This window comes from Diaporthe citri, assembly GCF_014595645.1.
Source record: "Diaporthe citri strain NFHF-8-4 chromosome Unknown scaffold_3, whole genome shotgun sequence".
Classification (NCBI taxonomy): domain Eukaryota; kingdom Fungi; phylum Ascomycota; class Sordariomycetes; order Diaporthales; family Diaporthaceae; genus Diaporthe; species Diaporthe citri.
The window spans coordinates 3,290,200-3,305,717 of record NW_025064848.1 but is presented as its reverse complement, the minus strand read 5'-3'; the positions used below and the strand labels follow the sequence as shown (position 1 = coordinate 3,305,717).

At 55.9% G+C, this 15,518-nt stretch overlaps 6 protein-coding genes across 6 annotated transcripts; 3 read left to right on the top strand and 3 right to left on the bottom strand.

The window, feature by feature from the left end:
* Positions 1-527: 527 nt before the first annotated feature.
* Positions 528-4,014, bottom strand: INS49_008479 (uncharacterized protein; the record flags this gene model as incomplete). Its single annotated transcript, XM_043169221.1, has 4 exons — positions 528-1,587; positions 1,644-2,837; positions 2,901-3,920; positions 3,986-4,014. 4 exons carry the CDS (start codon positions 4,012-4,014, stop codon positions 528-530), a joined length of 3,303 nt encoding a protein of 1,100 aa, XP_043026901.1.
* A 1,144-nt stretch (positions 4,015-5,158) lies between these two features.
* INS49_008478 (uncharacterized protein) lies at positions 5,159-6,414 on the top strand (the record flags this gene model as incomplete). Its single annotated transcript, XM_043169220.1, has 2 exons — positions 5,159-5,756; positions 5,879-6,414. The coding sequence occupies 2 exons, from the start codon at positions 5,159-5,161 to the stop codon at positions 6,412-6,414; spliced, it is 1,134 nt and encodes a 377-aa protein (XP_043026900.1).
* A 381-nt stretch (positions 6,415-6,795) lies between these two features.
* INS49_008477 (uncharacterized protein) lies at positions 6,796-7,791 on the top strand (the record flags this gene model as incomplete). The annotated part of the gene is made up of 1 exon (XM_043169219.1): positions 6,796-7,791. One exon carries the CDS (start codon positions 6,796-6,798, stop codon positions 7,789-7,791), a length of 996 nt encoding a protein of 331 aa, XP_043026899.1.
* A 1,901-nt stretch (positions 7,792-9,692) lies between these two features.
* INS49_008476 (uncharacterized protein) lies at positions 9,693-10,646 on the top strand (the record flags this gene model as incomplete). Its single annotated transcript, XM_043169218.1, has 1 exon — positions 9,693-10,646. One exon carries the CDS (start codon positions 9,693-9,695, stop codon positions 10,644-10,646), a length of 954 nt encoding a protein of 317 aa, XP_043026898.1.
* Positions 10,647-10,984: 338 nt separating this feature from the next.
* Positions 10,985-12,480, bottom strand: INS49_008475 (uncharacterized protein; the record flags this gene model as incomplete). Its single annotated transcript, XM_043169217.1, has 7 exons — positions 10,985-11,590; positions 11,640-11,706; positions 11,768-11,825; positions 11,884-11,915; positions 11,977-12,011; positions 12,083-12,197; positions 12,266-12,480. 7 exons carry the CDS (start codon positions 12,478-12,480, stop codon positions 10,985-10,987), a joined length of 1,128 nt encoding a protein of 375 aa, XP_043026897.1.
* Positions 12,481-13,466: 986 nt separating this feature from the next.
* INS49_008474 (uncharacterized protein) lies at positions 13,467-15,051 on the bottom strand (the record flags this gene model as incomplete). The annotated part of the gene is made up of 5 exons (XM_043169216.1): positions 13,467-14,120; positions 14,180-14,538; positions 14,597-14,665; positions 14,730-14,804; positions 14,925-15,051. The coding sequence occupies 5 exons, from the start codon at positions 15,049-15,051 to the stop codon at positions 13,467-13,469; spliced, it is 1,284 nt and encodes a 427-aa protein (XP_043026896.1).
* Positions 15,052-15,518: the final 467 nt, after the last annotated feature.

The window sequence follows — 15,518 nt, the reverse complement described above, 5'->3', positions numbered from 1 at the left end:
CACCAAAATCGATGGCATGTAGTGCCGACCGTCATCCTGCAAAGACCTTCTCGTGCGTGTTGTTTGTTGTCAAAGTGATGATTTTGTGACTCTCTCAACTATCTAGATAACATTGACAGCGCTCTCTCCTTTTAGCCTAATTTCCAGAGTCCTCTTGAGGCACAATGACCATAGAAATGCCATGTTTTCCATTAAACTGGGTATCAGAAATAGGTGAATACCTACAGACGGGAAAGTCTCTTGGGAATTTAGTTTAATGTCGGTCTGCAGCGTTCAACGCAAAAGCCAAACTTAATACTCGTTCTCTCGAAACTCAGTTCACGTTCTAATACTGTTTGAACCCAAAGATCTGTACGGTGATGTTATAGCTACAAGGACAACAGTCACACTTGGAACCCATTGGTCAAATACAGGAATCAGTGATGCTTTTGTCTCGCCATTTAGGCCTACTATGCTCTAGCAAATGATTGTATCGCTCCCGTCTTGATCGAATTCGGAAGTAAAAGCAATCCCACTACATCTCTTCTTCACTCCAGCTTCAACTGCTTCAGCTGCTCGATCGTGGTTTCGAAGCCCTTCAGCTCACCCTCCATATCCCTCAGCTTCTGCTTGTCCGCCTCCTGCGTCGCGACGGCCACCTTCTCGGCGTAGGCCGGGTCGTTAACTAGCTTGCGCTGCTTGTCAGCGTCGCCCTTCTTCCTCTCCAGCTTCTTGGCCGCGCTCTGGATCGCCTCGTCTAGGTCCACACGGCCCTTGATGTGTAGGAAGACGGCCGCGCTCGCACCAATCGGGTAGGCAACGCAGCCGGCGGGGCGGGGCTCGTCGGACCCGACGATGGTGATGCTGCCGACGCCCTTGCCTGAGAGCGACTTGATGCTGCCAACCTGCTCTGTGGCAATCCTGTGCGACTCGGCGTCGTAGGTCTGGATGAAGATCTGGGCGTCCTCCTTGAGGGCGTTCTCGGACATGAGGGAGCGGATGCCGCTGGAGCTGTTCAGGACCAGCTCGTAGGCCTTCTCGGCGGCCGGCTGGTCCAGCTCTGGTTGGTGGACGGGGTACTCGGCAAGCATGACAGACTTGGTCTTGTCATCGGGACGCCTTGGCAGGCGTTGCCACAGCTCCTCAGTCACAAAGGGCATGAAGGGGTGTATCAACAGCAGGCCGGCCTCCAGAGAGGAGTACAGGGTTTGCAGAGCGGACTCAGCCTGTTCCTTCGTGCCATCTTGAATCAAGCCTTTCGAGTTCTCGATGTAAACGTCGCAGAGGTTGGCGTAGATGTAGTGATATACCGCGTTGGCAGCCTTCATGAACTCACGCTCCTCCAGGGCTTCGTTGATTGTCTTTGAGGCTGCGTTCATCTTGCTCAGGATCCAGAGCTCGGATAGAGACTCTTTGCCCTGCAGCGTCCTTGTCTTTGCGGGAACAAATCCTTCGACCGTGTCGATTTTGCCGATGACATACTTCGTTGCTTGGTACATCTTGTTGGCGAATCTTCGGTACATCTGCATAACCTGCACGTCAAAGTTGATGTCGCCACCACCAGTTGTGTAAGCTGCAAGGCACATCCTCAAGGCATCTGCACCACATCTGTTGTCTGGTCAGTATCATACCGTGGGAGGTCTCTAAGGACATTTTCAACTTACTCGGGTATGCCTTTAGGGAAGGCCTTTTTCTGGTAAGCGGTGGCCTTCTTCACCTCTGTTGGGGCGAGATTGCCTGTGAGAAGCTTGGCGTGGAGGGCCTCGAGATCAATACCACTGATCACGTCAAGTGGATCGATGACGTTGCCCAAGCTCTTGCTCATCTTTCGGCCATCACTGTCACGGATCAAGCTGTGGCAGTAGACCTCCCTGAAAGGCACATCTCCTGTCATCTTCTTGCCAAGCATGATCATTCGAGCGACCCAGAAGAAGAGAATGTCCCAGCCAGTCTCAAGGATAGACGTGGGATACAATTTCTTGAAGTCTTCTGCTTCGGCATTCGGCCAACCCAAGGTTGAGAAGGGCCAAAGACCGCTGCTAAACCAGGTGTCCAAGACGTCAGGATCGCGCTCGAGCGTGTATTTCTTGCCAGCCAGAACCTTCTTAGCCTTCGCCTCTGCTTCCTCTGGCGTCCTGCCACTGAACCATCGGTCGTTATTCGATGTGTCCTGCTCCTCGCCCTCAACCTTGGCAAACCAGACGGGGCATTGGTGTCCCCACCACAGCTGTCTTGAGATGCACCAATCTTGAATGTTCTCCATCCATCTGTAGAAGCTCTTCTCGGCCGACTCTGGGCGGATCTTGATTTCATTGTTCTGGACACATTTGACGGCCTCATCAGCCATACTTCGCATGGACATCCACCATTGCGGCTTCATAATCGGTTCGATGACATCCTTCGACCGCTCAGAGAGAGGCACCTTCATCGGGTTGTCCTTCTTGTCGACGTACAGCCCCTTCTCCTTTAGGGCATCTTGGATTGAGTACCGTACATCAAAACGCCTCTGGCCGGCGTATGGGCCAGCGTTCTCGTTCAGAAGGCCGTCGTCGGTGAAGATGTTGATGAACTCCAAGTTGTGAGCCTTGCCCAGGTTGAAATCGTTAGGGTCGTGTCCAGGTGTCAACTTCACAGCTCCGGTACCGAACTCAATGTCGACATACTCATCAGCGACGATGGGCAGTCGGCGGCCCTCAATGAAGGGATGAGTGGCGAACTTGCCAACGAACTTGGTATACCGGCTGTCCTTGGGGTTGACGGCAATGCCAGTGTCTCCGAGCATCGTCTCAATACGGGTCGTAGCCACCTCAATTGTTTCGTCTGAGCCCTCGATGGGATACTTGAAATGAACAATGACACTGGAAGAGGCCGAGTCAGCTTCATTTTCTCCATCATGGGAAGACTGGTTGAGGTTTACTTACCCAAACTCGACTTTCTTGTCATAACCTGGTACATCTAGAAGAGTCCTGCCGGCGAGCTCCTTCTGGTCAACTTCCAAGTTTGACAAGGCGGTAGTCAAAGTGCAGTCCCAGTTGACAAGTCGGTTGGCTCTGTAGATGATCCCCTCCTCGTGAAGGCGCACGAAATTCTCAGCGACGGCCGCGGACAAGTTCTTGTCCATGGTGAAGGCCTCTCTTGACCAATCCGCGGAAATACCCATTTTCCGCTCCGCATTGTTGATTTTGTCGTGGTACTCCTGCTTCCATTCCCAGACGAGGTCGAGGAACTTCTCTCTGCCAAGATCATGGCGAGTCTGCTGTTTTCTCCTCCAAAGCATTTTCTCCACGACACTCTGAGTGGCAATACCGGCGTGGTCGCAGCCAGGAAGGAACAAGGTGGTCTTGCCAAGCATTCGCTGCCATCTGCTCATGATGTCTTCCAGACTGTTGCCAAGGGCGTGACCCATGTGCAAGCTGCCTGTGCAGTTCGGGGGAGGTATGACGACCGTGAAGGCACCTTTGGGCTTCACATCGCCGGTCTCGGTGAACTCGGGCTTGAAAAAGCCTTCCTTCTCCCACCATTCGTACCATGCACTCTCGACAGCAACAGGGTTGTAGGCCTTGTAGTGAGGATCGTCCAAGGACTTGAGCCGTTTCTTCTGTCCGAGGGGCGTGTCCTCAACAAACTTCGGCATGGTCTCCTCGGCAGCCTTGACCTTCTTCTCTTTCTGCTTGGTGGGAGCTTCGGCGGGCGCTGCTTGTTTAGCAGCCTTCTTAGCCTGGAACTTTGCGAGCTTCTCGGCCTTCTCGCGCTTCTTCTGGAGCTCCTTGGCGGACTTCACCTTGCCTGTGCCCTCCATTGACGCTGCACCGGCATCCTGGCCGGCAGCATGGGTTCCCGTGGCACCGCTGGTAGATGTCGTCTGGATAGTAGCCTTCGCATCTTCTGAGACGGGAGGTGGGGCCTGGTTGTCGACATTGGGACCGTCGGAGGTGGCAATACTGAGGACAGAGGAATGTTAGCGTCGTCAACTAACGTTTGTGTCAGTGTTCCCTTGCAGACTCACGGGTTGCCGCGGCCAGAGTTGGTAGCCATTGTCGCACGGGGAAAGCTTGTAGGATATCGTCGCAGTACTGACGAGTGCACCAGAAGTGCACGAAGAATTGGACGCGACAGCGTGGCGATATCGACTTGGAGGACTATGTTGCGAGAAGGAAAGAGTGAGTCAGGCTTGGTGTTGAACCTGTCTTAAAATTCCTTGACTCACAGGGCAATCGGATCTCAAAACGCGACCTGCATTTTAGATGGACGGAAGATGGAGGGGTAGCTCTCACTTAGAGACTTGGGATTGAATTTTTTTTTGGGGGGGGGGGGGGACGGGGTCCCAGGGGAAAACCCTGGATATTTTCACAAGCCTCAGTCGACTTCAATGATTTCAGTATCCATTAGACGGTTCACTCACCCTCATCACCGTGTTGTTCCCTCACGTTTCAATAAGAAATGTCATAGCCCGACGCCTTTCTCCCTGCTGGACCCTATAGACTTGCAGCCAGTCAATCGTGGCTCCTCGCCTTGATGATGATGCCGGTCTCATCTGCGTTCCGGGTGCGCCTGACGCCGATATCCAAGTCCACTCCCACCAGAATCGTCAAAGCCGGCATCAGAGCACAGAGAAATGCAACAAACACTCCTTTGAAGCGTGGGCTGCCAAGAAACCAAAGGCCCGCGGATAGACTGACAGTATTCACTCAACCCCGTGCTACTCAGGTATTGTGACACTCAGCAGCACCATCCCCCAAACCAGCTGTCTTGGCTCATTCTGCCACACGAACGCTAATTGCACTCGCAGAGATCTGTCCTGAATCAAATCCGCAGCAGTCTATCAGTCCAACCCTCCAGACCAGGCGAGCCGGCGCGCGCAGCTGTCGTCCTTGCAAGCCCCAGGCACGCCTCGTGGCTGACCGAGAGTGATTTCACTAGTCATCTGGTCCACGCGCTCCATGGAACATTTGAGGAAGGCGTGAGGTTTCACTTGCTGTCTGCCGTGGTCGACGGACTCTGTGCGCGATCACCCAGCCGTGAGCTACAGGAGGGTCTCTCGATCCATGTTGGTCAACTGGACAATCTACTTCCCGGTTTGTGGGACAGCACGAGTCCCGAGGATGCCGCACAATCACCGTCTCACTCGGTCACGGACCCAGATCTGCCGTCGAGTCTGTCTGTACTGCTTCCCAGAAAGATGACTCGCGAATATGCCAGAATAACACTGACATTGCCACTTGCGAACACGCTGTTTTCCAACGGCAGGAGATCAACTCTTCTGGCATCCGAGTGGAGGCTTGCAACAGGATTCTCCAAAACACGCGTCGAGATGGTCAGAAACGCTGAGAAGCACAACCAGCTCATTGACATTCCACCTTCGGTCATGTTCGACCAGGTCGACATGAAGGCGCCCCTGGTGCCCATAACGCACCCACGCAAGATCCTGGAGGGGCTGGGAAATATCATTGCAAAGGTCGAAGTCGACGGAGAGCCGTACCCTGCCTCCATGGAGCTACAGACCAATATCCCCCGCTTGATAGAGGCTCGCCGAGCCCTGCCCCATTCACAGCCTGTTTCTGGGGCTATCGGTGTGTGGGCTATGATATATCCCAAACACATGTTTCTTCCTCGAGAAGACGTGGCCAGGTTTTATTATTCGGTGAAAGGTCGGTATCTGGGAACGGCGTTGGGCAAGCTGGCCTTTGATATGTCAACCGACTTGGAGCGTTTGGCATGGGAACGTGAGACTGTTCTCCGGAATGCTTTCTTTCAGGGGGCCCGGCTACACAAAATTTGTAAGTCAAACCACCTTCAGGAGGACAAAATTGAGAGTGGCCGCTGTGGGACATTCAAAAAGCGAGTAATATTTACGGCACGCGGAAACCTGATATCTGACCCATTTTCTTCATTCTCGCAGTGGGCGGCGGCGGCGAATGGGGCGCCAAAGCCAGTCTTCTATCCCTAGATCCCAAGACCAGCCACACACCTCAGTCCGAGGCAGATGAGCTGGACAGATTTATGAGATCCTTCAACGGCGAACATGATGCCAAAGATGCCATCGCGCAGCCTGGGGACTTTGTGCAGTTCTTCGTGGAAAGAGATGCGAAACAAATGCCTCTTGACAAGCATCACAACCTCAAAACAGTATCAGACTACCCCCCCGTCAGGTTCGGGTGCGGGGATATGCACATGAGAGATATTGACGAAAGCAATCGGATTCTCACGAGGCAGCGAAGTGACCGGGCCCACCCTGAATACCTCTGTTCCGATCACTTTGGCGCCCATAGCGCGGAGGGCATCTACGTGTCATCCGGTGAGCTAGGTCCAAACACCAAAATGGACGTGCCTGGAGCAACGGTGACCATGACAACAGTCAAGGGCTCCGAATCATCCTATCGCCCATACGTGAGAGTTTCTCTCCAAGAAATGGGTAGGAATGGCGCACGCAAATAGGGCGCTGAAGCTTGCAGGGAGGTTGGCGATCACATATGATCCTTCGGTTGGGCTTACTGTACAACCCAAAACGGGCGGCGTATCGCCTTATGTAATCATACAACCTACCATTTGTAATTCATGAGAACGGCTGCCACACGTTCAAATGTCGCCATCTTCACCATTTCAATTGCAAGCGATAAAGGCTGACGCAACTTGTTCTGGTCTCAGACCTAGCCACCGGAAACGGACCTCTGTGAGCAAGAGTGGTGTAACATCTCGTCAGAGAATCGAGGCTGGTCACTTTCCGGTCCCATTTGACCAGCAGGAGATTATCCCTCGTACCGATCCCAGTGGACAATACTAAGGGCCTAAGGAGTCCGTCCGTACATTCGAGCCACAATGGCCTCGTCTAAGCTCGCAACCATTGGCATCCTCTCTCTCGGGGACATGGGCACGGGGATCGCCAAGCTTCTCGTGGCCAAGGGCTTCTCGGTGGCCACCAACGGGTCGGGCCGCAGCAAGGAGACACTGGAGAGGGCGCAGGCCGCCCGCGTCACGAACCTCGCAACCGATACGGACCTCGTCAAGCAGTGCGACGTGATCCTCTCCATCGTGCCGCCGCGCGATGCTGAGGACACGGCGCAGCGGGTCATAGACGCGATGCAGTTCGTCAACAAGGAGCAGCAGCTGTACTTTGCGGACATGAACGCCGTGGCCCCCAGCACCATCAAGGCCATGGAAAGGAGCATCAAGAGGGCGCAGGTGCCCATCACCCTCATCGACGGCTCGATTCTTGGAGGGCCACCCAAGCCCAAGGAGGCGGGCTCTCCTGCTGATGCTGGTGGAGCCAGCGCGTCGGCCGGGGGTGACTGGTACCTGCCACTCATGCCGACGTCAGGCCCGGTGCAGGTCGCAGAGATCCCGGGGTACGGGGCCAAGCTGGCCGAGACACTGAACGTGAGACACATTTCGCCCGGCATTGGCGCCAGCTCCGGGCTGAAGATGTGCTACGCGTCGCTCTCGAAGGGCTACGCCGCCATCGCGATACAGTCCTTCACCACCGCCCAGAGGATGGGCGTTCTGGAGCCACTGCGCGAGGCGCTGCAGGAGACTGTGCCCGGGCGGGTGAAGCAGACGGAGAACGCACTGACAGGGATGCCGCCGAAGGCCTATAGGTGGGTGAGGGAGATGGAGGAGATAGCTAAGACGCACGCTGAGGAGGGTGGCTTCGAGGATTACCTTTTCAAGGGCGCGGCTGGGGTCTTTAAGGCTGTCGCCCAGGATACAGTCCTGGGGCAGGAGAAGGTTGGGCAGAGGAAGAGGGGGCGCACGGCCGAGGATGTGGCTGCTGCGATGGCGGAGGGCATGGAAAAGAGGAGAAAGAAGATGGACTGAGGGTGGGATTGAGACCGGCCCGCCTCCTCTCCCAGCCTGGCCCGCGCAGGTGAAGGACTACATACGCAGGCGTACATTTGCATACCGTTGGCGGAGAGAGGCTATGCAGCGCGTGATCTCGAGCAAACGAAGAAACGACTCTCGGCCTGGAATTCGGGAAATCCGTCCCGTCGACACAAGGTCATTCCACTATTTCGTAATAGAACCTGCGAGTCGTCCGCATACACCTTGCTTCGAATATATTGACTGCAGGAGCGATCTCTGAATACCTTCCCAGCCCAGTGGATGCACTCTCCCATCTCCGATCAAACAATCTCGGCTGCGATAGCCTCCTAATGGGACATCCTTTAGCAGGATGGTTACTTAAATCCATGAGAACGCCCTTTCTGGACAGATACTAGACATTTGTTCAACTCTGAGAGGCGAGCAAAATTCAGACAGCTTCCCTCCTTGGATCGAGGTGCCTACAGGGAGTATAACCAGACGAAACGATGACAGATATGACTCTGAGCGATTTAAAAGCCGGAATTAATGGAACGAATTCACTTAGTAGGTCGAAGATCTTGAAGGTGTGGATATTTATTTCCTGTTTGTTGCTGCTGCTTGGATCTGAGATGTGAGCCTATGGCCGACAACCCGGACACTTGGGCTGTAATACACATAGCAACCTCGTGTTGACAAGACGATCACGAATCCTTCAGTCCATAAATGCCCTACGTCGGCTGTCTTCAGAGAAGTCTGTAACACTGCGTGGTGGTTCTCCTGCCACGAGGCCATGAACATCATTCATGCAAGACAACGGCGGCCCACAGCATCCAAGACAACGAAGAATCCCATTGGGACGAACTGCCTCACCGTCGACGCTCGGGGAATAAAGCATGCCCGGCTGCACTGCGTGCCATCCCGTGCATACCCGTCGGTGTGGCCACTCTTGGCCCTGCGTGGCAAGCCAGGCCGGAGAGATGTTCGGCTCAAGGCCGGGCGGGAAGCAGGTTCCAAGCACGGAGTTGGGTGAGGAGAGAGACGTAGCAGACTACGATAACCGCGTCCGAATGGGAGGATCGTCACCAGTCACGAGTCAAATCAGCTGTTTGCAAACCGGGCAGAATTCGGGCGAGGGAGGGATACCGATGCAGAAGCTGTCAGGAACAAGTCGCAACTGCTTCCAAGGGGACACCCAAGCAGCCGTTGAGTGCATCAGCCAGCCACCATTAATATCCTGTCAACTAGTAGGAGACGACAAGCGAGATCCAATAACGCATGGCATTAAGACCAGATCAGTAACGGCTCCCGTTCAGGGACGAGGCATGTCCGATAATGGAGAAAACCTCGTGTGAGAAGGGCTCCCTCATCTGCGAACCTTGGAATCCTGGGTAGGGTCTGCGACACCACCACGTGCCGCGTAACTGTTCCTAGGCACAAGTGTAGTGTACCACCGTTAGGGTGGTTGAGTAAGAAAACAAGGTTTGGCAACGATGTCATAGGCCGCACCCTGTCGCGCCCGGTCCAAGGTCCTGCGGGTTGCGCTGCGGCGACCCCAAAGCCGGTTTTTGGGTCACGCCCACTGCCCAGTTGATCCATGCATGCTGCAGCTGCCCCTAATGCCCCGTTGCCTTGAGCCCCCCCTCCACCCTTGTCTCGAGGTCCCCTAGACGCAGCCTTAAGGAAGCTGATCCCGTCGATCTGCGATGGTATTAGAGTCTGCAGATTGCCGTTTTCGAACGACGACAGTTCCTCCATCATATCAAGTCAAACAACCCTTTCGCACCATAGCCCCATAATATGGACACGGGGAAATCTGGACCTGAATCAGAATCATAACGGACGTACCTACATATACTGAGGTACATGTACATGCTCCACCCCGAACCCTCGCAACCACTTACACCAGAACTGGGGAAATGGCTCCAACACCACCTTCGTCATCACCGGCGGCGAAACCAGAAACTGAGCGCACGAGGAGGAGACGGCCACAACGACCGGCCGAGGACGAAGACGAGGATGAGAGCTCTTCAGACGAGGAATCCGGCGATTCAGAAGGGTCTGAAGATGACAGTGAGGATGAACTACCAGCACGGCGCAGCAAAACCAACAGCAATATCAAGAACGGAAACAAAAACATCAAAAGACCACCGCCCAGGCCACTGAACCCAAAAACAAACAGGAGCAGGACGAACCAGAAGTCGTCAGGGGCAACGACAGGCTCATCAGCGCCAAGCTACGAGGACGCCGACGCCGCGGACAACACGTACCGGCAAAACAGCTACTCCTACCTCCCCACACCACCATCCCAGCGGCAGCCCTCGCCCCTCCGCCAACAACAACGGCGCAACCCGGCGCCACAACAAGCAGGCCGGCCACCCAGGCCGGCAAGGCCGCGCACAGGCACCGCGCCGCCGGCGCCGGTGATGGACCTCCCCGGCAGCGGGCCCGCGGCGGAGGACTCGTCCTACTCCTCCTCCTCGACCGCCTCCTCCGCCGGGCCCTGGAAGCCCTACGCACCGGGGTCGTCCGGCCGCGGCACGCCATCGGCCAGGCCGTCAATGCCGGGCACGTCGAGGCGCAGGACGGTCCGCGAGCCGGCCCGCGAGCCGACGCAGGCCATCGTGCCCCGCGCGCCAAGGACGGTGGCCGCCGCGCCAAAGATAGACGAGGAAGGGGGTGGCGACGTCGACGGCGACGGGGAGGAGGATAATGAGGTCGAGTTCGTGCCCAGGGGCCCGGCCTCCTCGCCGGGACTGCCAGCGGGAGGCAAGAAGGCCGCGCTGGCGGTGGAACTGAAGCTCAACCTGGAGATCGAGATCGAGCTGAAGGCTAGTATCCACGGCGACGTCACGCTGGAGCTGTTCAACTAGTGGTGTACGTTTTTTCGGGGGTGGGATCATACTCTTTTTTAATCCGAGGATCTAGATTGGGGCTGGAGGGTTGTCTTTGGGGCTGGTTGATTCCCCCCCTAGCGCATGAGGTCCTCTGTGCGGTATGATGATAAAAGGCATGGTTCGGTTCGGACTGGGCAGGTTGGCACGTTTGCGGTATGATAGAGTTTTAATCGTCCTGCATCACGAGAAATCGTGATTCTCTTTTTTGAAGCTCTGCGAAACCGTATTGCTGGTACAGCAATGGCGGGTCGCACGGCTGGCTATAATTGAGATTTAAGCCTCCCAAGAACTCTCGGCGCCATGGAGGTTGTCCATCACTCGATCATGTCGATATCGTCTTCTGCGGGCTGGACCGCCGCAGCTTGGCCGTTGCTATTGCTCGCTGGCTGGGCGTCCCCTCCACCACCGCCGAAGTAATCCTCCATCTCGGCGTCCAGCTCTTCCTGGGTTTTCTTCGGACGTCCATCTCTGCCTGCACGTTCTCCGCCGTCCCTTGCAACCCCACCTCCGCGGCGGGCGCCGGGACGGCGCCCACCCTCGCGTCTCCGGCCACGAATTGGACTGCGAGAGCGGTTGCTCCGTCCACCAGGTACGTAACGATCGATACCTTTACGGGCAGCCTCATCTTCCAGGTCTCTGTCCGGCGACAGCGAGCGGTTCCGCCCGGGCGGGACAGTAACGCGCTCGGCTAGGGGTCGGCCTGGCATAACAGCGGTGTCGAAGGGGTTGCGCTGACGTCGGGGAGGAACAATAGACAGCCGAATCGGTTGGCCGTGGGCATTAGCACCGTCAAACTCCCGGATAGCCTCCCGAGCATCGTGGTATGAGTCGTATGTGACGTACGCCACTCCCGTAGAGCGGCCGGCGCGGTCGTAGCCGACGTCAAGTTTCTGAACTGGCCCAATTTGGTTGAATAGTCCCTGGAACCGTCAGCCTTTCATTCAATGCTTCCGCAAGGGGCCGTCATACCACCAAGTCCTCCCGGCTGAGTTCGTAGTGGACATTCTCGACGCGGATCTTGGTACCATTCAGCTCACTATAATCTCCTGTCAGGCTGCTGATTCCCCATTCTATTGAGTGACATATATCCAACTCACGACAGATCCTCGGGCTCGTCCCGTTCTGGACCCCTTCGTGACTGGCGTGGTCTGCGTCCTGCGAGGCAGTCAGCTTGGCGCTCCGGATCAAGAACAGCTGTGCGTGGGGTCATCACCATTGTCTTCGAATCTATCGTGGACCCATTCACTGCAGAAGCTCGTCAGGATTTAGAGCCTCCTCCGGGTTCGTTTTCAAGGCTCATACGTACGAGTCGAGGTTTCTGGGCGCATCGTCGCGGTAGGACTGTTCCGTGGCAGTGGGAAATGTCAGCTTCTGCGGATCGTCTTGTGTCAATTGTTCCCCCGGTGTTCGACCCGAGCGATAGCATCGCGCATGGCCAAGGCAGCTACAACGGCAATCGAAGACCGAATGGGAGGTGTTGGACAGGTGGGCAGGCGCAGTTCAGAGAAGGGGGAGGAGGTAGGGCACCTGTGAGCCGGGCATGGTTCTGGTCAGGCTGTAAATCTTCCACGTGCATGGGGATCGCTGATGCGTACCTTTCTGACGCCATCACGAGGGAAGTCTTCGCGGGGTTCTCGTCGCCGTTGGCCTCCGTGACCACCACGGCCGCGAGGTCTGCCGCCCTTTCGCTGTTGTTGCGGATCCAGGTTAGCAAGTTGCCTCGAGGTGGAGAGGACGTACCGCAGAAGCAGCTGGGGAAGAGGCGTACGTCGTCACGAGCGGCAAGGATTTCGTCAAGACTGCGATCCATTGTGATTGTCTTGTAAGGATTCTTCTTAATTGTGAGATTCCTCAAGTCGGGTGGTCAGAATTGGGTTGCGTTGGTTGTTGAAGACCCGGCGACGCGTGATTCAAGGTCAGACAATAAAGTATGGACAGTGTCCACCAGCGAGGTGAGACGAGGCAGCTAGCCTGACAGGTGGTTGCTGGAGCTTTTTTTTTAGGGGCTCCGGCACCTGGGCAATCCAGGCCTGCCAGGGTGCCAGGGTGATAGGTACTTCGAAGATGACTGTGGGCCCGTGCGCCTCAACGGCTGCCCCACCACAGCTTGGACACATGGTAGGCTCCTCGACCAGCTCACCAAGTCAAAAGGTCGCCTATTGGGCAGGATATTCATCTGTCTGTCACCCTTGTTCTTCTTTACCTCATTCAAACTCAATGTGGAAGATGACTGTAAGAATGACCACCTTGGGGCCAAAGAATATCAATATGCGCGAAAATTCCAAAGAGATCAAGTCATGGTCCATTATCATTACCCTTCTGTCTATCTGAAGCGTCTGGAAACGCTCGTCCTTTTGCCAAAGCAGGTCTATGGGAGGTCTTCAATCGAAATGGTATCCCTAAGTCGGCGGCCGTGGAGTTGAAGAGGCGGGTTTCTAAATGACAATCTCATTGCAGAACCGGACCAATAAGTACAAAACTGGAAAAGTACTTCATGCAGATCCGTCCAGATATCTCTCGGTAGGCACAGGCCCAAGAACCTCCCGGCGGATATCGAAAAGCAATCAGTGCAGTGAATTCGCGCACCCCTTAAGAAAATCAGAACTACTTTTGTTGCGCAACCCCTTCCTGTGCTGCGCTCGTGCCAGTCAACCGTGGCAAAGCAGCCCCTTGCCCTCTAACGACCAACTCGGCACTTCTGCCCCCTGTTGCGGTGAGATTCCAACGTGTGCGAAAGCGGCGTAAGTTGATGTCTGTAGAGGGAAGAGTAAAAAGACGAGTTCGGTGTGGGTGCGTCTAGATGAGGTCGGCAACGTTCATGGGCATCTCCTCGATCTGGGTGCTGTAGAATTGCTCAATCTCACGCATCATGCGGACGTCGTCGGCGGTCACAAAGTTGATGGCGACACCCTTTCGGCCGAAACGACCACCACGACCGATACGGTGGATGTAGTTCTCCCGGTTGGCGGGGAGATCGTAGTTGATGACCAGGGAGACCTGCTGGACATCGATACCACGGGCCAACAGGTCAGTGGCGATCAGGACACGGGAGGAGCCGGAACGGAACTCCTTCATAATCAGGTCACGCTGAGCCTGGTCCATGTCACCGTGCATGGCGGAGACGGTGAAGTCACGGGCGGTGAGCTTGTCGGTGAGCCAGTCGACCTTTCTGCGGGTGTTGCAGAAGATAACGGCTTGGGTGATGGTCACAGTCTCGTACAGATCGGAGAGGGTGTCGAGCTTCCACTCCTCCTTCTCGACGGCGATGTAGAACTGCTTGATACCCTCGAGGGTAAGCTCGTCCTTCTTGACGAGAATCCTGACGGGGTCGCGCATGAACTTGGTGGTGACCTCGAGGACGTCCTGGGGCATGGTGGCGGACAGGAGGACGACCTGGGTAGACTGGGGCAGCAGCTGGAAGATGTCGTAGATTTGCTCGGTGAAACCACGCTGTGGAGACGGGTTAGCACAGGAGACAGGGAAACCCACAAGGCGAATTGGGGACTCACAGAAAGCATCTCGTCGGCCTCGTCGAGGACGAACATCTTCATGCCGTCGGTCTTGAGGAAACGACGCTGGATCATGTCGTGGACACGGCCGGGGGTACCGACGACGACCTGGGGGCCGTCCTGGAGAGCCTTCATGTCATCACGGACACTGGTGCCACCAATGCAGGCGTGGCACTCAATGTTCATGAAGTCACCGATAGCGACGACGACCTTCTGGATCTGCTGAGCCAGCTCACGGGTAGGAGCGAGAATCAGGGCCTGGCACTGCTTCAGGCTGGGGTCGATCTTCTGGAGGACCGAGATGGAGAAGGTGGCGGTCTTGCCGGTACCAGACTGGGCCTGAGCGATAACGTCGTGGCCTGAGTTGGCAAAAATTAGCCGATGTGTTTGCGGAGCGAGGAGTGGTGTGTATCTTACCCTTGATGACGGGCATGATAGCGCGCTGCTGGATGGCAGAGGGGCGCTCGAAACCGTAAGCGTAGATGCCTTTATCCCCGCGTTAGCCCAAGGCGTTCGTTGCGGCGGCAGTCGGCGGCGCAGATTTTCTCACCTCGGAGCAACTCAGACTTGAGTGCCATCTCATCGAAAGAGTCGACGGTCTCGTCGTAGTTGGACTCGATCTGACCTGTATTCGTCGTCGCATGTTAGCCGTATTGTCCTGCCAGTCTCGGTGGTGGATGCAGTGCCCGGATCCAGGCTCCCGCGCAGCCGCAGAAAAGTCTGTGTGCGCAGGGAGTGGACCGACCGCCTTCTGGCGCGGGGTCGCAGAGGCCGACGAGGTCGACGAAATCGTAGCGGTTCAGTCGCAGCGAGAGACGAGGAAAGGAGTTCTTACCCTCGGGGACATCCTCGAGTCCCTTGTCGGTAGCCATGATTGCGGTTTGCAGGTGATATGGATCTAGATCACAAGCACTGCTTGAGACCTAGAATCAAAGAATCGAAGGTGGGGTTTGTTGAGGGTCGAGGAAAATCCACAAGTCTCGCGGGGAGGCGGTGGAATCCGGCGGTGATGTCTGTAGACTGGGAAAAGAACCAGATCTGATGCTCTCGGTATGTTGAGAGCAAGTGAATCTAGTTGTGGAGGGGAAGGTCTGCTGCTTGGGTGTATGGAGATGGGTGATGTCGTCGGGTAAGAGCAGACTCAAGAGAGAAAATTTGTCTGCTGGTGGAAAAAAGTTGAAGTGCCTGCGTTGCCCTGTTCGCTTTTGCCACGCTAAACTTTTAGTGGGGCATGCGGGCACCACCGTCAGTTCACCCACGTCCTTCGGCCGTCTCAATGCGCTTCAATTTTCCCACGCTCTGGGCCGTGGCCGAAAAAAGCCCACCAGGGTGACTAGGC